The sequence below is a fragment of the Wyeomyia smithii genome, chromosome 1 (genome assembly GCF_029784165.1).
Source record: "Wyeomyia smithii strain HCP4-BCI-WySm-NY-G18 chromosome 1, ASM2978416v1, whole genome shotgun sequence".
Lineage (NCBI taxonomy): Eukaryota > Metazoa > Arthropoda > Insecta > Diptera > Culicidae > Wyeomyia > Wyeomyia smithii.
The window spans coordinates 205,319,893-205,343,771 of NC_073694.1; the positions used below are offsets into that span (position 1 = coordinate 205,319,893).

The 23,879-nt window shown below is 36.5% G+C and overlaps 1 protein-coding gene across 1 annotated transcript in view; it reads right to left on the reverse strand.

The window, feature by feature from the left end:
* Positions 1-21,489, reverse strand: part of LOC129725706 (homeotic protein deformed) — a 28,564-nt gene extending 7,075 nt beyond the window's left edge. Inside the window, exons 1-3 of the mRNA XM_055681842.1 lie at positions 20,658-21,489; positions 10,974-11,074; positions 7,063-7,246 (exon numbers count right to left, since the gene is read on the reverse strand). Of these exons, the coding sequence (XP_055537817.1) occupies positions 7,063-7,246; positions 10,974-11,074; positions 20,658-21,171 (799 nt within the window). The 5' untranslated portion in view covers positions 21,172-21,489. The remainder of the gene's footprint in view (positions 1-7,062; positions 7,247-10,973; positions 11,075-20,657) is intronic.
* Between the last annotated feature and the right edge of the window lie 2,390 nt (positions 21,490-23,879).

Below are 23,879 nucleotides of genomic sequence, written 5' to 3' on the forward strand. Positions count from 1 at the left end.
TGGGGGATACAGCAGACACCCGGGTATATCTCACAATAGATTAACGATTCTGGTCGCAGTGAGGAAGTCCATACTGGGAAAAAACCTAAATTAATCCACCTAGCGGTCAGACTCAGCCTTTCTCATTCAAACTTATTATTTGTAAGAATAGATTGAATGCTTAAATCCAAAAAGGTATATTCACTCGTTGGGTTCTAAAATATTGATGGTGTAATCAAAGTATAAAATATGAAATTTGACGTAATGTTAGTGCTTAAGAAATAGCGAAATATAAGAAATGACTCTTAATTTTGATCAATTTAATCACGAGCGATACCGGGAACGTTCAAATAGTACGATACCACATTTAAATTATGTTGAGGCCATATATATTGATCAAAGCAGCTATAGTGTTGAATAGTCTTTGAATTTCTTTTCTTTGCAAAACTTATGAACAGTATATCAAATTTTTATGAAGTTTGTTATTTGTAAGTTTGAGAGATGACTCGTTTGTATGACACTAGTTATGTTCAAATAAGTCGTGTAATACTTGAGATAATAGACTTTCGTTATTTTACAAATTAAAACATAACGGTTGCTTAAGTTTGATTACAATCAAATGAAAAGGGAACGTACGGGGGAGCCAAACTTTGAAACCACGTGTTCAATCATAATTCATCAGTTAACCCTTAACTATCCCGTTCATTTGATATCAATATTGTTCAAATCTGTTGTGTAGTTTCTAAGATAATGAAGTTTAGTGATTTTCACATTTCGATACATTACAGATGAAGTTACATTCCGATTACAGCAAATTAGGTTCAATAGGTGTTATGAGGCAGCTAGACCTTTCATTTGATACTAATTCTGTGAAAATCGGGTCAACCATCTCTGAGAAAAGTGAGTGAGCCCAAGTAGTCATCCGAATATGTTTCTTTTCATAGCTGGATTTCACATTTTTAAACATAACAGGAAAAGTAATAATCCGTTCGCAAAAAAAAAATAATTAGGGTCTTATAGATGACACCCCGTTGAGCATACAGACGCGAGGCATACGGACGCGAGGCATAGTACGCTAGGCATAATGGACGGCAGGCATACGGACACGAGGCATATGAACGCGAGGCCGAAAGGACGCGAGGCCGATTGGACTCGAGGCCGAATGGACGCTTGAAAGTGTCATTTGAAAAGCAATACACTCGCGGCCTTCGGCCGACTCGCTGTTCGAGCGAATGCTGTCCTTACTCGCTACCGCTCGTTCGGACTTAACTAAGGGAAGAAAACTCTGTTTGAGTAGACCTAGCAAACCAGTAGATCAGTCGTTTGAGTGCGAGAGGCCGCCGCTTCCGACGGCGGGTCGGCGGCCGGCTCGGACTGCGGAAACCACGGCGGCTTAGTGCCGCCTCGTTTCCTTGCCCTCGATTATGCTCGATTATAACTTCTGAACCATATGTTCAATCTTTATAAAATTCAAAAATTGAGAGTTTTTAGGTAGCCCGTTCATTTGAAACCAATTTTGTTCAAATCGGTTGTGTAGTTTCTGAGAAATTGATCTTTCGTGATTTTTACATTTTGATACATAACCTCTAAACTAGAAATCAGACTACAATAAAATTCAATAGGGTCTTATAGGGCAACTAGACCTTTCATTTGCAATTGATTTTATTGAAATCGGTCCAGCTATCTCTGAGAAAATCGAGTGAGATTGGGAGAGCGTTACACACACATACACATGCAGAAAATGCTCAGCTCGTCGAACTGAGTCGAGTGGTATACGACATTCGGCCCTTTTGAGCACTTTTATATCTTTAGTTTTTGCAGTGATTGCTATACTTTTCTAGGAGAAAGGCAAAAAGTGAAATGATAGAAATGACTTTTAATTTCAACTTCAATCCCGAGCACGGCCGCAAACATTGAAATAGTACAATATTAAATTTAAATGATGTTGAGGCCACATATTTTGATCGTAGCTATAGTTTTATACAGTCTGCTGAGCTTCTGAGCTATAAGAGCGATTTTCACATTCTGACGCAGCGCCAAAACTAAAAGTTTGATTACAATTAAATTCAATAGCAACCTAAGCGGCAGATAGACTCTTCATTTGACACCAAGATAGAAAGAATCGGTCAGACCATCTCTGAGAAAAGTGAGTGCGAAAGAAAGGTGCACATACACACGTACACACACACAAACATATACACCTATACATGCATATATGCAGAAAATGCTCGATTCGTCGAACTGAGTTGAGTAGTATATGACATTCAGCCATTTCTATCATTTTTCTACCTTTTAATTAGCCAGTGATCGTTAGGAGAAAGTCAATATGTTTACTTTCATTATGCGATTTCACATTTTTATGAACAACGGACACAGTTACAATCCGATTGCAATGAAATTCAATAGCAACCTATGGGGCAACTAGACCTTTAATTGACACTAATTTTGTGATAATCGGTTGGGCCATCACTGAGAAAAATGAGCGAGTTTAAACAACCTCAGGATAACTTTTCTTTACATAACTTTTGAACCATATGTTCAATCATAACGAAATTCAAAAGTTAAGGGTTCTGGGGACAGCCCAATCATTTGAAACCAGTTTAATTGAAATCGGTTGTGTGGTTTCTGATATATTGATGTTTCGTGATTTTTACATTTTGATACATAACCTTTAAACTAAAAATCCGATTGCAATGAAATTCAATAGAAACCTATGGCGCAACTAGACCTTTCATTTGCAATTATTTTTATGAAAATCGGTCCAGCCATCTCTAAGAAAAGTGAGTGAGAAAAAAAAGTTGCATATACACACACACACATACACACATACATACATACGTACAGAAAATGCTCAGTTCGTCGAAAGAGGTCGAGTGGTATATGACATTCGGCCATTGGGATCACTTTTATACCTTTGGTTTTTCCAGTTATTGCTATAACTTTCTAGGAGAAAGGCAAAAAACAGAAGTCGCCATCTTGGATTTCAAAATGATCCCAGAACATCATTACTATCAAAATGAGTTTTTCTAAAAGAAAATATTTTTAATAAGATGAGATTGAAATAAGATGAGCCATTTACCAGTCCACATAAGCACTGATGATGACTGTAACGTTTGCGGTAAAAAAATGGACTTTTTTCAGATGGTGATAAAAAAAACTTAGACAGATGATTGAGTTGGTTATACTTCCCATGAAAGGTAATCATGTTAGCTTCTTCGCAAAAAAAATATCACGTCCATGCGTGCGGTCTTCCGGCAGGTAACCAGAACATTCGCCATAACGGACAAAAACATGCGGGTTGGCATGTTTTTAGCCTCTTTTTTTTTTTCGTTTTTTATTAATTCCCCCTCCATTTTCGTGACATAATTGTTGGAATAGATCTTGCGCTTCAAGTTTACCCAGAAATTCTCGATGGGACGCAGTTGGGGGACGTTGGGCGGATTCGCCGACTTCGGTACCACATCGATGATCAGCCGCTCCATCTTCTCCAACGATCGCTTCGAGTAGTGGGTCGACGCCAAATCTGGCGAACACCGTGTCTTCGCCCTTATGGTATTTCTTGAAGAACAACGCAACTTCTGTCAGGCACTTCGTACTATAAATTTCCCCGTTCACGGCCAGTCCGGAGCGAAAAAAGAGCGGCTTTGACATCCCCTTCCCGCTGATTGTCAGCCACAGCAGCACGTTCTTGGGGAACTTGGTGTGTCCTTCGTGGGAGAAGTGAAATACGAAGTTCCCTGCCAGTCGTTGCCATTCAGGGTGAGATAGGTCTCGTCGTCCATCACCACTGCCACGTCGCGATTCGCCGGGAAAATCGACTTGACCATCTTATTCAACCGCTGTCGCTGCGTCGTTGCCTGCAGCTCCGAGACCAGTGGACGGGGTTGCCGCTTCCTGACATGTATGTCCATGTTCTCCAGATACTTTTTCACTGTTTTACCGCATGCACCAACCTCCAGGCCTAGTGCACGCAGCGATTTAGTCACTTTTCCCCCGGGTCTTCCTCTTCAGCATCCTTTGAAGCTTCTTGTCGCTCAGGGTCGTTGGCCGTCCGGAACCGGGCTTTCTTTCGATGCTCTGATCGTTGTCCAATAGTGTCAAGATGTTGTAGATGCCGGAACGGGCATACCCGGCGTCCACAAAGTGCTGCACGATGTCCTTTTTGACGCGACAGGGTACCGTTCTTTGAACGCGCACACTTCTGAACGGAGTAGCTTCACTTTTTTCGCCATCACAGTTAGAGTTTGACTGATAGAGCTTTCATTTTTTTTTGCTGACTCATGGATTACTATGATTGATGATGCATGAATAGTTTCGTCAGTGCGATTAAAGGTAAACCCATGAAAAATCGGCAATTTTCGTCCATTTTTTTTACCGCAAATGTTATGTCGCAGTTTTCATGATGATTTAATTGATTTTTTTTAAATTTTTCGTGAATATAGCCATACATGCATAGCTTCGATCGAAAGCAATGATACAATTGGATGCCGATCATATTCAATTTATAATTTTTTTTTTCAAAAATATTGTTCTTCTAGCTTAAGAAAAAAAAAATAAGCAGAACAATGGTTTAAAACTGCTTTTTCAATTGATAAACCGCTGTAAAACAGTCTAAATAATTTATTACTCATTAAAATGAAATATTAAAAAAAACTTGATTAGCATGATAATTTTATTGATGTTTCGAAAAAAAAAATTATGGAAAATGCACCTAATTAATTGAGGCTACCTGCGTTTGAAAGCATTGAATTCTCATCTAATTGTATCGAAAGGATTCTGATTGTTTTCACAGGTAGATACCTATTTGAAAAAACAATCGAAGCTATGCAGGTTTAAAAAAATCAATAGAATTATCATTCAAACCAGGTTTTGAACTTTCAGCTTTAGTGACGTGAAAATGCTACAGGAAGACTCTATGCAAGAGCAAAGTCGATGTTCGTCGAAAAAAAAACGATGAAGATGAAAAATATTCATAATTTAGTTATAACACTGTTTTTGCACATTGATCCTCTTGTTTTAAATTGAAATACCAGGAAAATTTGAAAAATATCTATTTTGAGTTGCCACCCTGATTTTGTTATAGACCTGTATCGGACCTCCAAAATAACTAGTAGATTCTGTTAGGGCTACTATAAAACTCAAATAAAAAGCTTGACAACAAACTACAGCCGCCTTTAAAAAAACTACTCTGTTTCGATAGATTTTATGGGGTTCGAAAACTGAGAATATCAAATGCAGCTTATGCGGCTCGTGAAATTTGAATATTGATCATGTTTTTTTTTGGAATTTTTCTTATTCAGCTAGAATCCGAAGTTGGTAAAAAATGACGACAAATAATCGAAGCATGAAAGTGGAAACAGTAAACTGAAAATCATCATGCGTCGCCTTCTCTTTCCTCGAAATTTGATGAAGGCGCATGATAATTTAACTTCAGTTTTCCGGACTTTGAGATTCTTTCCTTGTTAATCTCATTTTATGGAATTAATTGCCAACAACCTTGCTACTGCAAAAAAAAAGTTGTCATTTCAATTGCACCACGTCTCACATTTGTTCAAATTTTTTTTTCTCGTCAATCCAGTGAAGATGTTGCCACTGATTCCTTGCAATCTTCTCCAAAAGTAAAACGGACACTTGGCAGCGAAATCGATTTTTTGTAGAGCCGTTGCTGCCGCCCTGCCAGACAGAGCCGAAGTCGAAGGAGCGGAGTGAGAGGCCAGGGCAGTTTTAATTCGTAGGCCCACTCCTTTTGCCACGAAGTCGATAAAAATTGCCAGCGGACTAACCCTCCAACTGTTACTTCTAACCGGCAGACCAAGTGCAGCTGTGCCCACGACTAGAATGATACTATCGCCGGAGGAGTATCGAAGTAAGGCGTCATAAATACATCAATTTATATTCTTCAAACTTGGTCTGTCCAGGAGAAGTTTTGACAGCACTCATCAAGATGTACGTTTTGATAAAGTTATACAACTTGAAGAAGTGCTTCGAAAATATAGAGCAGTTACTTTTTTAGCTATTACAAGCAACGGCGTTGGCTTTGCCGTCTTTCATGTGGGTGTTAACGTCCTCAAAATTGAAATCGTATTAACCGACATTAGTTAGAACATGAGTAGTAGCAGCCCTTCAGGACTTACTACTTTAAGGTTTATTACGAGTTTTCATCACTATTGTTCGAAACTACATAAAACATTCCCGTAAAGAGGGCCTCATTTATCACCTCAATGATCATCGTACGTGTGAATGATGATTCGATTCTATTTGCCTATAACTCAAGGTCAACACCGGTGCAACACAATATCGGCAAACAGGCGTCTATAATGGCACCTATTCACACGGAAGGATTTTTCAAGAGTAGCCGTCTCCGTCTCAAGTTCTCCCCGGCGGTACGAGCGTAAGACTGCAAGCAGTTGTTGTTCGTTGAGAGTGATAAATTAGATGTAATTTATTTTGTGTTGTTACTTGTTTCTTTTCTTTTCAGCGGCAGGTATCTTTAAAATATATATACTTCACGGGGTTGATCATTTGTTATGCCTCGGCAACGGCAGTTCACGTCACATTAATGCGGCTGATTTGTTGATCAGAAATTGTGATAAGCCGTTTTGCCGCTGAGAATTTGTTGGTGGTCGGACGAATTTCAGCTAAATATTGGTCTGATCGGAAGACAGTGTTCTGTATTTGATTGGAGATTGAGGGTTCGATTGCGGGGCCGAGCAATTAACTCACACCGTCGGGTTTTCAAACATTGAATAATTCTCGGTTCGTTAGTGCTGCTGCTATTTTGGATTTTTTACTGATTGGGCCTTTCACATGAAGGCATGCTGTTATACAGCATAGGATCGATACCTTCTGCAGTACTGGTGGAAGATAAAAAATCACGATTCTATCACTAGTAACTTAAGGTTGCTATACAAAACATCAGACAAATTATTGCTTTTTTTCGTCTATTACCCGAATGATTGATAGTGATGGAGGATATCAAATTATTCATAGTTCAACTGTCTTGCAATAGCACCTGTCGTGTAGGAATTACAAAATTGTTCCCGAATAAAGGCAACCATTTAACAATCCCACATTATTACTTACCCATTCCACCAACGTGGTTTTTCTTCATCCACGGATAAATGATTCTTTCGCCATCACTTGTGATATTTATCGAATCTTCGTCAAGTTCGTTATCGGTGTCCAGCTCGTCCAGATCGCCATCGTTGGATTCTGTCTCGTTGGGCGATCGGTCCAGCATCATTCGTTCCTCGTCCAGATATTCATCCTGCGAAAATAGTAGAGTAGATATTTATTCGGAATGACATTTTTAAAAAATCACTAAAAAAATTCGATCCTCAATGTTTCCTATCCAATATGACTTCTAAATACTTAAGAGACAAGTTTTTTTCCGTTTTGTCGTAACCACTTTATGTTGTCAATAACTTTGGTAAGATACAGGAATAGTCTAGAATTTTTGTTTTTTATGCATTAGGAGAAATCTTCCTTCCAATTATATCTAGTCTTTTGCAACCGGCTGCATATAAAACGAAAGCTTTTTCCTTTTACAAAAAATGCTTGTGTGCAAAATCATTTCAAATCGACTGGAAATACACGAAAATTTAATCGACCATTTTTGATTTGAATGAAACTTTGCACACGTATTTGGCTTAGCAAACTGAGCATTTTTCACAGGTGGAGAGATTTTGTTACACCCATGAGTGACATTCTAAAAGGGCGTATGCCTTTTGGCATAGGTTTTATTCGAAGCATTGTAGCCCAGAAACCGTTGGTTGTATAGAAAAACTGTTTGAGAATGAGTTGTAGGGAATTAAAAATGCACCATAAAAAAAATATACACTGTACAAAAAAAAAATTTTTTTTGACCAAAAAATATTAAAAATAAACATTAAATTTCAATTTAAAAAAAAAGAGTTGAATTTTTTTTTATTTTTTTTTTTAAAGAAACTTGACGTTAATACGCAACTTTTGAAAAAAAGTCCAGGATGGAGAAATGAAAAATAATTTTTTTCAGGTAGATTAATTTTTTTATAAAAATTCTAATTTCAACATTTTTAAAAATATTTGTATTCTGATGATTTTAAAAGATGCAGAGAGTCATTTTGAATTAAAAAGCTCTTGGTAGTAAACATTCTATAGGAATTGGTTTTCGAGTTATTTCTAATTTAAGCTCGAAAAATTATAATTATTGAGGAAAATACACGTTTTTCTTAATTTGTCCATGGTTCTCCAGCAAAAACCATACGTTCATTGGAATGTTTCATCAAAAATATACAATTCATTCTTTGACAACGAAACGATTGGGCGAACGGTTCTCAAGAAAAGAGTTAAATGTTCTAAGTGATATAAATATATATAAGAATCAGATATTTATTTTCGAGTTTCATTATCTTAGGAACATATTTTTTATGACATAGATACATAGATACATAGATACTAGTTTCATCTTATATTTTATATACATTATAAGTAAATGATTCGTCATCTTTTGAAAACAGCTTCGTTTGTATCTTATTTTCTGAACTCGGAACAAAAGAGTAATACTTTTGTGTGGCAGCTATTATTATAGATTTTTTGAAAATATTGCTCCATTCTGTTACTCCTTGTTCATATTCTTCATATGATAGCCAACTAAATGACATTTTTGATGAATTTTTATCACAATCGTACAATTATTTTGCGCTTGTGATGGGGTTTTCATGTTCTTTAGCTAAACTTGCATTTACTGCCATTCGTTTTAATATGCCACCAATTGCATCGCATTGGCCTTTACCATGAGAAGTCTCAAAAAAATGCCACTCTGCATCGACGTTATACATTGTTTCGAACTTGCAAAGACTTGAAAAGTTTTTTCTATTTTTATATTGTGAGGCAGCTCCATCAGACATTAATATCGCTTTTTTCAACTCTATTGTTGTTTTCAAAAAACTCATTAATTTGGCAATAAACACCTGAACCGCAACAGTATCATGATGGAGTACTTCCGATATTATGATGAAGCTGATATTCTTAAGTGTTCCAGATTCTGAATAGTAAACAACGAAGGGATGAATGGTGACTTGACTATCATTCCAATAACTAAACGAATCACAAATTGATAAAGACGTATTAAAATGAGCTTGACTGTTCAATATTTTTAATTTTGCAATAACGTTTTCGTTCAATTTGCGTAAGCTTGATGAGCACCGATGATCAGGAAAAGGTTACAGCATTTGGGCTTGGTGTATACCATTTTCACTTTATTCATCTTCACAAAATGCAAACTGTTACTAACACATCTGAAGTAGTGCAATCGTATTTATAAACGAAAACAGATATTATAGGTAACCCAGCAGTTATTGGTTGCGTACTTTACAAACAGTTATTATTAGTAAACAAGTAGGTAGTGTTGCACGACAAACATATTTTTTTATAAAACATTCGGCAAGGGGGAACGTGTAGGTAGGCTAAGGTTTAGCGCTTGAGTTATTTATCCAATCGTTTTGTTGTCAAAGAATGAATTGTATATTTTTGATCAAGCATTCCAATGAACGTATGGTTTTTGCTGGAGAACCATGGACAAATTAAGAAAAACATGTATTTTCCGAAAGAATAATAATTTTTCGAGCTTAAATTTAAAATAACTCGAAAACCGATGCCTTTGGAATGTTTACTACCAAGAGCTTTTAGATTCAAAATGACTCTCTGCATCTTTTAAAATCATCAGAATACAAATATTTTGAAAAATGTTTAAATTAGAATTTTTATAAAAAAATTAATCTACCATAAAAAAAATATGTTTTATTTCTCCATCCTGGACTTTTTTTAAAAGTTGCCTATTAACATCAAGTTTCTTTAAAAAAAAAAATGAAAAAAAAATCAACTCTTTTTTTTTAAATTGAAATTTAATGTTTATTTTAAATTTTTTTTGGTCAAAAAAAATTTTTTTGTACAGTGTATAGTTTTTTCAACGGTGCATTTTTAATTCCCTACAACTCATTCTCAGACAGTTTTTCTATCCAACCAACGGTTTCTGGGCTACAATGCTTCGAATAAAACCTATTCCAAAAGGCATACGCCCTTTTAGAATGTCACTCATGGGTGTAAAAAATTTCTTCACCTGTGAAAAATGCTAAGTTTGCTAAGCCAAATACGTGTGCAAAGTTTCATTCAAATCAAAAATGGTCGATATTCGACCATAGGTCATTTGGCGCGATCTTGCTCTTGTATCGCCACAAAACAGATGTTTCATGCATTCAAATGGTGGATAGACAAACTATTGTAAAAGATTGTGCCCATTGATGCTTCAGGTGCATTCTTTTCAGGTTTTGAAATTGAAGTGACTTATAGTTTTCCGTATTCAAGAAATAATACTAATTCAATGCATCTGTTACTAATTTTCATATACAACTTCGAGTTTGCTAAATTATTTATTCATTTTTCATTTTCACGTTTAGGATAATCTTTATTCAATTTGTGGTATTAAAAAATAATGAATTGAAGTTCCGTCGGCTATAAAGTCATTTGACCAATCTTTAATTTTACGTTGCACCACCACGATTTGGCAAATAAATAAATTATTTGCACATTATCACTCTATTCGAAGAGATCGTTTATTCAATTAAACTACCATTAAAAGCTACCTACTTGCACGGTGTCGGAGGCTTTAAAAAATGAAAAAGTTCGGCTTCCAACACATACACACGGCTAAACTAAACGTACAGTTTACACTCTATCATTGCTTCTTCAGTGCGTCGATTTGCTCGCAACGCCTACATAAATGAGCACGGCGGATTTGCTTTACTTAAACTGGTTTGGCATTTTTAGTAAACGCTCTGGCCAATACCAGCTAAATGTCGAAATAATAAACGTTGGAACATGTGAAATCCATCGCGAACAAACGGTGCTGTTAGTTGCTGTTTTGTTTTGAACAATCGTCGGTCTAGTAGTTCGTTCGATTAATTCTCAGCAAGGTTATCTGGTGATTTTAGTTATGATAAAAGATATCTGATTACCTGATCTGATCCGACGTCTTCACATCGCAACCGCATACCAAGCTCCTGCAGTTGTTGCCCCGTTGGTACAGCTTCCTCTATTCGCCTATCAAGTTTTATACCTGTGAGAGAAGTTGGAATTTCTAGTTTTAGTATCGTTCACTTCGTTTGAATTGTTAAATACAGATATTGGATGAGCCGTTAAAAAGTACATTTTCAAGAGCTTTCGTAGTCCATAATCAAGCATAATTGATGTATAACCTCAAAGCATGTATTTAAAAGGCTAGGTTCTGTTGCATGGCTCTGGTCAGTTTCGTTTTTTTATCTTATTACCAAACCTCGAACTTTTGTCGAAATAGCCAATCCTATTAGTGTATGATATAGTGTTGGCTCAATTAGTTAAAAAATCGATTAAAAATGAAATTGTATCACGGGAAAAACGCTGTAAAAATTACTTCGTTGCCTGATCCTTTTCAAGCTTTTAGACAATAAAATACATCTAACCCATTAGTAAGCTTTTGGCATATTTATTTCATTCAACTTCAATACCATAACCGTACGCGCGCACCTTACGCTAAACTCTACTCATTAGGTTTTGTACAATATCTGGCTGCAGCATGTTCTGTATGGAAACCCTTCTCCTCAGATTTGAAATCCTTGGTATGCTTTCGTAGTGCCTGCTTCATAATAGACAAGTATTTTCCGATAGGCCTCAGTTTCTGAGTGTTGGGGGTTGGCTTCGTACCACTCCAGAATATAGTTTGAATAGTGGCAGTGTTACTTCAACAGAGGAAGACGACACTTCTGTCCTTGAGGTTGATCTCCCCGTTTACAGTATCGGTAGTCATGAACAGCGCATTTCGTTTGCCACATATTCAGATCGCTCGCCAAATCAGGTACTTTTGGCAAACTTTGAATGTTTCTGCTTCCTTACTTCCTCTAGAACATCAAACTTGTAATGGGCAGTGAAGAACAGTAGCCCCGGAAGCTTCCGGAAGTCCGCCCTAACATGAGTCTCATCATCCATGATTTTTTTTATCGGCCTTTCGACGAAGCTTTCTTAAGATGCCGGAACAAGAGTGTTGTACGGCCTTCCCGACGACTTTTCGAATGCATCTCTTGATTTTACCAACCAACTGTTTGCTGTTCGATGATCTCCAGCTATTTCTGCATCGAAGGTACTTGAAATCCTAAAGAATTGGATTGGACGGCATTGAGGAAGATTCGTTGGGATGCATAGGTCGGGTACACATGGAGTCGAGTAGTTGTTCTGGTACGTTAGTGCAAATATGAGATAGTGCTTTGACGAGTAACGTATGAACTATTTCTAACTCTCGTACCTTTGAAAATTAGAAGTCGGTCATTTGTGGCTTCTACACAGTACCACTGAGGAGTCATTTAGTTGGAAATGCAATTACGAAAAACTCTCACATCCATGGAACATTTCTTCAGGTGTTCGAATGCTTTTAATGGCGGAAATCTTAACAGTCGCTTGAATACTCAATATTCGAGTAGCTTGATTGAAACGGTCGATTCGTTAGTTATGAAATTGATCTTATCTTGTACACTGCTTTATGGCAATGGGGGAATTTTAATCGTTTTCAGTTTTTTTGTATCTTGAGACATATGGCAAATAAACCATTTTGGCACGCTAATGATTTTATTGTGCAAACTAATCATTACCTGCTAGAAGTATTACTTTCCTCATTTCATCCACTGAACTGAAGCGCATCAAGAGTTTTTTTTTGGAAATGCAGCTTTAAGTGAAATTGGCCGGGAGTGGTTCTGTAGCTTTAAAGGTGGTCATTTCAATGTTGACGACTACTTGTGTATTTAAGGCCAAAAACTTTCGAGGACGCTGAATTGGACGAATTGCTTGATGAGGATCCATGCCAAATGCAGGAACAGCTTGCTTCGGTAGTGCGAGTCACCCCCAAGCCATTTTCAAGCGATTGCACGCCTTTCTGAGTAAAAATTGCGTTTTCATTAAAAATATGAGAACTTAGTTGCGCAACCTATAAGTAAGATTGGGCATTGGCAAGGACTAAATTGTGATTGTGATTGAACTGTGATTATGTTCAAAGCAAATGGTGTAATAACTTTCATAGTTTGGATTACATGTTGTACTTTAAGTAGCTTTTGAACCATAAACCCAATCTTTGTTTATTTGTTAAAAATTTGGAAGAGTGATTGAAATCTTTCAGGAAATATGACTTAATTATTTTTTGAACTTGCGGTTGATTGACCACCACCGGCTACCATTTCGTTACTGACCAGAGTCGATTGACATTGTATATCGAATTTGTTGCTTGGGATTAGCTATTCGAACTGCATGCTGGTTGTTGCTACTACAGGCCAGGTTTACTCCTAGAAACTCCACAAGCATCGTAGTAATAAATATTTTGTGTTAGTATTCTACATAACTGCACAAGCTAGGTCTCTTAAATATATATAAGCAAGTGCAAATATGCATAATAAACAAAATAGAGTTCTAAGCTTATTCACAAAATGCCAAACAAATCACAACCAAAATACAAAAACAAGCCGCTAGGCAACCATTCCGTTAAATACCCAGAGAACATTTCAAATTTGGCCTCCAATAAACCTTCTACTCTTGACCATAAATCGATAGAAGTCGCTGAACGTCATCTGCAGAAAGTGTGCGAAGAGTCGGATCAACGAAATTCGACAGTTTGCAGCTTGTGGCAAACAAAAACAACCCTACACAACTGCACACGTCGGCATATTAATAAGCAATCGCATAATCAATGAAAAAGAATACTAGATAAAATCCCAATATTGTAATTTACTCTGCGACTTCTACACCGTCGGTGGTAAGATAGCGTCGAATATTTTTTGTTGGGTATATTCTCCAATGACCACACACCACGAATTTTAAACAGCAACTTGTACTTATCTGACTGAAGCCATTGAAATCGTTGCATTATCAAGCGCCTACACAGCCAGTAGCGACTACCCACACGGAACATTCTAGTTTTGGAACAAAAAAGCTGGTAAAAACACCTAAACCCGTGTTGTCAGAGCTTCCACCTTAACCTGAAGTTTAATATTTTGTTTTCATGAGTTGAAAACTGTAAATATGTGATTCAATTGGTATGAGGTGGCTAAACTTTTCGTTTGTCCCTAAATTTTTGCAAAAGGATACAGCCAGTTGAATGAAAAATGACTGCACACGCCACATCTTCACATTTTTTTTTGTTTTTTCAATAGTTCACAATTGTTGATATTTACTTTCCCGGTTATGATTATTTATTTTCGTCGAGTCATGAAAAAATGGAAATGTGGCCTGGAAAGTTGTTAAACTCTATTTTCTAGTTAATTTTGTAGCCCATGATGGAGTATGTTTGCAGCCTTTTGTTTATTTCGGGTACCTTATATAGTGTTCGATTTATTTGTTTGTTGAAAACATTATTCTATTTAGATAATCTGCGCTTCTTCGGAACTTTGTAGAATTTTAATAGCTGATTTTTTTGAACAGTAATAAACCGCGCCTATAATTATATGATACTGCTTTTATTGTTGAATTTGGAATTAGAATAAGAGCAATTTGAAAGTTCACTTGCTGGAATAGATCGCAACGGATGTCAACGTTTAATAAGAGTAAGCACATTATTCATCTCCAATCGAAAGTTACAGTAAATTCATTTACTTAAACTCAATTCAACGTACAGTGTGAAGTAATAAATTTTACTTGAAAAACAACTATTAAATCAAAGAAACATTCAACCATCAAAGTTTTAACATAAATTTCTTTGGTTTGAGTGTACTTTCTTCAACCATAATGATTTTCCTGCTACCAATGATGAATCGGTTGAGAGGCAAAGTATTACTTAGGGGCCATCCACATAGCACATGGACAGATTTTTAACGATTTTACCCCCCCGTGGACAAATGCCCGTATAAATTATAAAAATTTTGTAAGGACCGTGGACAGGATATTCTACTGAGTTTCGATATATTTGCATACAAAAGAATAAAAAAATAGTCGTTTTGCACAACATTATCAAAATCACAATTTTATTTATTTCGTCAAGAAATGTAGACTACAGTTATAATAATACAATGTTTTCTTATATTCTATACATTATTTCCAGTAGTTAGTCGTTTTTTTATTTCATTTCTGCCCATGGTGATGTCGATATTTTCGCAGTGCTGGTTATAGTGACGCATCATGCGATTTATTGGGCCATTTTTTGAGTAGTTTGTTCTGTGAGAATTTTCCGAAAATATTTTACGATTTCTTAATTGACGACTGGGTGCATAAAAATTTAGTTGTGATAATAATTGAGTAGATTGCACGCGTTGAGAAATAATGTCATTGATAAAATAAAGCATTGAAAGATCGCGGCGTTCTTTAAGTGCTTTTATGTCTATAAGCATGCAGCGTGCTTCATATGATGGTAAGGGAAATGATGTCCAATTTAACTTACGAAGCGCGTACAAAAGAAATTGTTTTTGGACAGATTCAATGCGTTCTTCATGTGTGGCAATATAGGGATTCCATACAATGCTACAATATTCCAGAATTGGTCGGACGTATGTAATATATAATAGTTTGATTGTATATGGGTCTTGAAAATTGTGGCCGAAGCGTTTTATAAAGCCCAGCATACTATTTGCTTTGTTGATAATTGTATTATAGGGTTCTATGAATGTAAGTTTGGAGTCTAAGATTACGCCTAGGTCCCTTACGATTTTGCATTTTTCTACTGGTTGGTTTCCTAAGAAAATGTTTGTAGGTGGTGTTACTGTTTTTCTGCTAAAGGCTATTGAATTACATTTTTTAATGTTGAGTTTTAATAGGCTTTTGTTGCACCAAGTGTAGAATACATTAATTTCATTCTGGAATATTTCGAAGTCTTCTGCATTGGTTATTTCTATAAAGAGCTTCATGTCATCAGCATATACAAGCACATGTATTGACTTAAGAAGAAAGAAGAGGGCCCAGGTGGGAACCTTGAGGAACCCCAGAAGTTACTTCTATTGGGTTTGAAAAGGAATTTTGAAAGCGGACTATTTGTGTTCGTTTTGTTAAGTATGACTGCAGCCATTCCAAAAATTTTGTTTCAGTTCCGTATTTTTCGAGCTTGAAGAGTAATAATGGTATGTCGATTCTGTCAAATGCCTTGCTAAAGTCCATATAAAGAGCTTCTACGTGGTTACCGTTGTCCATTACAGTCAGAGTGAAAGTTATGAATTCCAAAAGATTTGTGGTAGTTGATCGGCCTTTGTAAAAGCCGTGCTGTTGAGTTGTAATTTGGTGTTTTACTTGTTGAAAGATTTTTTCATTAATTATTGATTCAAATAATTTTGGAATGCATGAAATAATGGCAATTCCACGATAATTACGAATGTCAATTATTAATGGTTATTAGGGGGCCAAATATTATGAAAATACTCCTCTATGCATATGCTCTAGCATTGATCTACTCGGAGTTACTCCATTTTAAAGTTTCATGGATACTTTTCCATAAAGTGGCTCTAGCTTCAAGTGTATACCACTTGGAGCACTTCTATGGATTTCATTTGAAAGCAGAGAAAAGTTTCAACCGGATACAGCTGTAACATGTTTGGCTAAATGCAAAAAATATCATTTGTAATCAAAAATGTTCAAAACTAGGAATGTTTTTTCAACGCATGTTGATGTTATCTCACAAAAAAGTACTCAACGTTATTATTTTTTTAGCTCAAATGAATCGTTTTCAACCGCTCTACAGCTCGTTCTTTGGTTTTTACGAAATTACAATTTTATTGCAGTATGTTTGGTGGAGAACCTTCATCAACATAAAACTGGCAACCAAACCATCAAATAGGGCAACGGGAGTATTTTGGCCAGCTTTAGGAAGTAATTGCAACATTAATTGGAAAAAAAACATGATTTTTTCAACATAAACACCTGCTTTATTATACCATTGTTGGGAACTAAATGTTTACTTTGGTGTCCATCGTTCAGCTATGCAATTTATTGGAAAATATCCTAGAAATATCAGGATTGTTACAAAGTACTAAAATCATATTTTGGACCACCATGTCTTCATTTTGTCCCACCTTTAAATTAGAACCGAGTGTTGAGCCATTTTGGACTAATCATATTTTAGTTCATCATCGATCTTTTTAGAGTAGAATTAGTGGATTTGATGAGAATATCCTTCTGCCATGAAGCTTTTGCAATATTAGGCATCGCAAAATGAAAAAACAGGATTTGTAGCAGTTTTTCAGTCTGTTTCAAATCAATAAATGTAATAAATCTAGAAATGATTACTTGTAAACTGTTGCAAGTTACTTCTCGTTTCAGTGCGAACGGCCGAATGGTAAACAAAGAGCTGTCAAAACTTGGCATGGCCGAAATATGTTCACTCTAAACAGAGACAAACATATTTTGGTCATGCCCTAAACTATTTTTTTAACATTTTTCCACTTGTTAGAGTATAAAAACTGTTTTTATGGTAATTTATTGATGTAAATGGATTTAGTTCACGCATATAGAGTCAGTATTCTGCCGAAAACTATAGTGTACTATGCTTCTTAGGTCTCCCACACGGTTGTGATATTGGGTTCGATTCCCGATCGAGTCTAGGATCTTTTCGAGCTGAAAATTTTCTCGACTCAGCACTGGGGCACGGTGTATCGTTGTACTTATCCTACACATGCAAAATGTGTCAAAAACAATATCGATAACTAATTCTCTCAACTAATTTAGTTGATCAAGACCGCTATTAGCCCCAAGGCTGAGCGTGCGATATTGTTGTGCATTGTTTTCCAATATTCATTGAATTTATCAAATGAAATGCGTAAAATCTTCACGGGAAGGCCAACATATGTCGTTGGGCCATAATACCCCCATTACCCTATGCTGCATTAAAATTGAAATTCCTTGAAAACTAAAGCAGATAGAAAAGTGGTGCCAGAGAACGAACTGTATAGGGATTCAAAACGTTCATGTTGAACTGAAAAAAACAATAACGTTCATTATGTGTTTTTTTTTTGTGATAAAACAACAAAATACGTTTACAGCAGTACTACTTTTGGACATTTTTGCTTCTAAAATGTAATTTTTTACATTTATTTAGACATGTTAAAGCTAAAGGTAGAAAATTTCAAAAGAAATCAATAGAATCGCTCCGAGTGGTATACATTTCAAGTTAGAGCCACTCTATGGAAGAGTATACAAGAAACTTAAAAATAGAATAACTACGGGTAGATCAACGTTGGGCATCTGCGCAGAGGAGTTTTTTTCTCTATCAGCCCCTGAAATACTTCCAATAAAGAACCAACCACCCTGTATAAGTTACTATAACTAAAAATAAAATCATAAATTTTCAGATTATTCGATGAAACATTTAAGACTTATCGGTCAAACCACAAGGAAGGATTTTTTTTCAAGGTGCAATTTGCTGTAAATTGGTGCAATTTCCGTTCTGCTCCTCGACCTTTGCGAAATTTTTTCGATAGCATGTACTTTACAAGTGAACAACTTTCTGTACTTTTGCGTCTGATTATTAAGGGGAGCTCGTATCCTCAAGCGGATGGTCATGAGTTCGAATCTAAGTAGAATCAGACCAGACTGTTTGATGCCAGAGGGACTTTTACACATACTCATATCCCTAGTTCACGCTGAATTTCAGAAAAAACTAGAACAGAGTTGAATGAATACCTCTCCAGGCAGTTATAATTGCCGATACTTTTCAGGGTAATTACGCGAGACTCGATAGAGAAGAGCAGTATAGTCTACAAAAAGGCGGGAAACGTAAAAGTATAAAAATCTGTCACTGACCACGGTGATAAAAAGTACCTTCCTTTCCCGTTATAATCGTTAGAGATGCAGAGGTAAACCCGGTTTCTGACAACAACGGTTGTAACACTTCCTTCTTTCTGTCCCTAACGGCCGTGAGGACGTGGCCGGCGCCGTAATCGATCTTCACAAAGCGAAGGCTACTGAATTTTTGTACATTGAAGATGGTAAATTGATCCCAAATAGCCATCTACATGTGGTTTTTTGTGCATTGTTTCGTGACACTTTACATACTTTTGACATAATTTTGCAGAGTTGCCTTAACTAAATATTTTTAGCTGACGTTCGAATGAAAAGGAAATTTGGGTTTTGAGACGATGTCGTCATAAAAAGCAGAAGGTTGAAGATTGTTCGAATTCTTGCTGAAGTAGGAATGCCCTGCTCGTGTTTTGCTTTGATTCTCTCTTCAGCAAGTCATTGGGCTCTTTTGCAGAAGCCAATTCGAGTCGACTCGACCATGCATTTTAAATGAGACGAGTTGCTCGTCGAAGCTTCTGTAATACAACCCATTGTTTGGACAGCTTCCAATTTTGAGTAATCGATAGCATGTACTCCGTGACTCTGAAGTAAAATTCCAATCAATAAACAGGTTTCTTTCTGCTCGCCTATGATAACGCTATTTCCGAAGGATACTTATTTATGGAATTAACACAATCTAATATTCTAGGAACATTTTGATTAAAGATTAACTGACTTGCACCGAACGTAATAAATGTGACGTAACGTAAATATGTGTATTTTTTTCACATTTTTATCGGCAAACAATGATGAAGTCTGAAACTCATATCAAACTGTGCTATGTTATTGCTCTAGAAGTACCCGATATGCAACATGAGCATCTCCAATCAAAATACATAGAATCTTGAGTGAGAATTCCCAGAATACGGACTCGTTGAAGAAATCGTTTCCATGATATAATGTCTTAGATAGGATAGCATGCTTCGAAGCGAGAAGTTTCGAATCCGATGGATTTCCATTACACAGTTTTCATTCATGACTCCTAGTCTCATAGGTAGAGTAATCTTGAGGATTCCTTGTTCGGGATTTTTTTTCGAGGATGCCCACGGTGCCAATGTGAGGAACCCTAAAGAATCTATGCGAAACTTAGGTGTTCGTCCGGGAACATAAATGTCAATATTGCTTCCGAATATTTTAGGTTCTCTCATTCGTATACAAATACAATACATCCTCTCAAAATGAGTCTCGGTTTCCGAAATGATTTAGAAAGTATGTCTATAATAACACATTGAAAATCAACGGAAGTTGAAAGATGTGTACCATTTCGACTAGTAATTACTAGAAGTTGACCAGAATATAGCTTCACTTTTAAGAAGCTTTAATATGTTCAGAATCTTTATTCTTTGCCTAAGAATGATTTAGCATTCATGTTTAGAAATAACACTTGGTTATGATTGTTTTCTACTTGACAAGGGAAAATAGATGGCTCGTGTTTGTTTCTATTAAACTATTGTAACCATAATTATCAAATGTGTAATTTTGGTTCTGATTGTGTAAAAAACAAGTAGCGCAAATCACATGCATTAATTGTGGATGACTTTGACAGAGATGAATTAGGCGATAGAGATAAAAAATATTGGTATTATGGGTATTCGAGCTGGTAAACAAATACCCAGCCTCTATTGACGAGTAATGGAAGATACACAGTTTACGGCTGGGTATTGGTATACGAGCTCGATGTGAAGACCGATATAGTTTTTGTTTAGGCCCAATACTAGGTTCATACCAGACGTAATTCCCGAGGCTTTTTAGTTATGGATAAGCCTTACTTTCGTTGTATGATAATGTGTGCCGTCAATGTTCACAAAACAACCACAAAACCACAGACTTACGCTAAAAGGAATACCCTTGTGTCGCCTGTTTTTTTCAATTACCTAATTCTTGTAATCCTAGTGCCGTATTGCTAACTTCATTCTCAGAGCATTGTAATGGAACATCCATTAGCGATTGGTGTGCATTACTACTATAAAAGCCCGAATAATACGGCGTTGAGCTTGACACGTATCCATCATTCTGATTTGGTGTTGAGCCGCTTGCCGGCGTTGATGGCTGTACAACTGCAGGGGTGGATGTCGGAGTCACTGGGTGCATCTGCACCGGAGAGGCGTACCCATTATGATGGTGGTGATGGTGGTGATGATAATAATGACCACTCATACCATGCCCGTAGCCATTATAACCACTGCCGCCGCTGTTGCCACCATTATTGTGGTGCAGCATGTCACTCTGGGCGGCATGATGCAAGTATTCATTTCCGGTTTGCGTAATCCCATTTACACTACTGTATCCATTATGGAAGCCGTATTCATCACTCGGAGGAAATTTCGGTTCAATATTGATACCCATGGATTGAAAATGGTGGGGATAACCCATCAAGAATGAACTCATCTTCTTACTAGCATGGAAATGGTGCTGCAATTTTGCTTAATTTTATCACTTCAGCATATTGGATTCACTCTTTGTTGAACAATAAATTTCCATACACAAACACTGTGTGAAACACATTCGTTAACACTATTTCCTTTTATTGCTGTGTATGTTATTCACTACCAAAACTCCTCACAAATGTACACTTTCAATTTGTTCACGAATTAAAACGAATCGCTACTAAGTAGTATAAAAAAAAAAAAAACAAATAATAGTAATCCTTTGTGCACTGAAATTACTCGCGCGCGTAAATATACATCCGCACTGATCGACTAACTCTTTTGTTATGCAGTTGACGAGAAGCGATAAACAACAACCGTGCTCCTCTCAAGAAAGATTTATGAACGTGTCTTAATCTCTCTCTCTCTCTTTTCTTCTTTCGATTTTAGTGGATAAATAACAAACACAACTCACACAGATTCCACTGTTGGAAAGGTTGACTGCTCTACTTGGTTTTTAGGCTCCGCCTTCGAATATCGGTTGTTTCGTTTCCTCGCAGCGATGCGAAGTGGATTTGTGCAAGTGAGTAGGCACTAGTGATTAATCGGTTCAGCAACCATCCTGTGGTGTTTGTACGATGCGATCAGTGATGCCAGCTCCAGTTGGTGGAGTTACGTTTCTATGGTAGGGGAATATTGTTGTGGTCATGAATAATCTAGAGTTTCGAACTATTTATTAACAAGTTCTCATTGTTGTGAAGAAACTGTGCAAAAATTAATATAAAATAAGTTGTTCATGCAATATTATTCTATTGTCCCTACTTTTTTCAAACAAAAGGATTAAAAAACATTAAAAAAATAATTTTGTTAATAAATACTTTTGTAAGCAATTGACAATATTCCCAAATTCAAGCAAAAAAAACTTTTTTTCGCTTCCTAACGTTAAAATGGAGAATGAACTAGAGTCGAAAAAAATTGAGGGCCAGAAAAGATCCAAGTAAAATAGTTCTAAATTGAGCACTAAATCGCCAAAATACTGTTCAAGAGGCTAAAAATAACCAAAAAGAAAATGATACCAAATTGCTAAAAAAAAATTAAAAAATTTCAAGATGTCAATATTAATATCATCTAACTGCCTATGAGATTTCTACTGCACCATATCATGTTCCACATCTTACACGCCGAGTTATAAAAAGCGACGATTGATCCTCATAGGGAGATTATTGGGCGACACATTGCTAGCAGTAGGTACGTACGATGCTGCAAAGAAAATTTGCTTTCCGCTGTGCCGTCGATTCAGTGCGCACGGAGTGCATTCCTGAGACCACTCCCTATTTCGCTTTCCTTGATTGTTTGTTCTTCTTGAGTATTTCGGTGAAGTTTATCAATCTGCTTGCTGGCAAACGGGAATACCCACTGTTGTTCCGCTAGCTAGACAGGCACAAACGTAATTGCAAAAAGTATCACCTACCAATTGGTTGCCTGCTATTTGTATTTGTTATCGGTTGGAACTGTGAAGAAGAGGAGGAAAAAAAAAACAACGAAAAACTATTTCTTACGGTATGGAGATAATGTTACCCAATGCAGCTATATATTTTTTCTTCTTTTTTTAGAAATCAATATACTGATGAGGGAAAATTGAACAGTATAACATCGAGAGTATTTTGCAATCTATACGACTAGCGAAACATGTTGCTAACGAGTATTTTTAAATCATTACGAAAGAACGATTTTTATTGAGATTTTGTGAGTGTTGCAACTATTGTTGCAACAATATTGTGCCATCATATTCTGCACGGATCTATAATGAATAATTTTGGTTTCGATTGCATGTCATGTTTAGCATAATTATATTTGAGCATAAATCGTTTTCTGTCTTCGTTCATGTTTTCTTACCGAGTAATTCCAGTCAAATTTTTCTATGTTCTACTTTGAATTCGCCATTACCCATATTTCATATCTAATCTCTTTTGCATGAATTATTCATTGAATATTTCCCAACTTTGACTTTTGTCAGATTCACATCATTCTCTCAATTCCGTTTTCAGCAAAGACGACCCCAAAACATTTGAATCATCGCTGTTGATTCCAGAGCCTACTTTGACCGCAAATTTTACGTTGACGGCGATTTTAAACGCCATCCTGACTTTTTATTTTTCTTAGACTTTGCCAAAAACTAGAAAACAATTCCAAGCTCGACTTCCACATTGACCTCGATCTGGGTACTGACTTTGAACCAAATTAGAAGTTAAAACTCGACCTAAACTTCGATTCTGCTTAGGGAACATTCATAAATGACGTAGCATTTGAGGGGGAGGGGTGGCTTTGCAGTTTTGTGACGAAATGTGACGAGGGGGAGGGGGGGGGGGGCTTCAAGCCAAGCTACGTAGCAAACATGAAACTAAGAAAAAAATTTGGATTTTTTCTAATTGTTCTTTTTTATCACTGTTTTGTCTGCTTAGTGTCATTTTTATTCCTTCCTTGTCTTTTCTTGTTCATTAATGACTCAAGGTATGTTTTGGATAATAAAATTTACAAAAAAAAAAAAAATATGTGGGGGGAGGGGGTTGGTATAAAGCTACGTTATTATCTAGAGGGGGTCCTGACTTTGTGACGAAATGCTACGATGGGGGAGGAGGGGGTCAAAAAACCTAAAAAAAAGCTACGTCATTCATGGATGTTCCCTTATGCATGCAGTCTTGAGTTTTTTCTGTGGACTATGGACTTTGA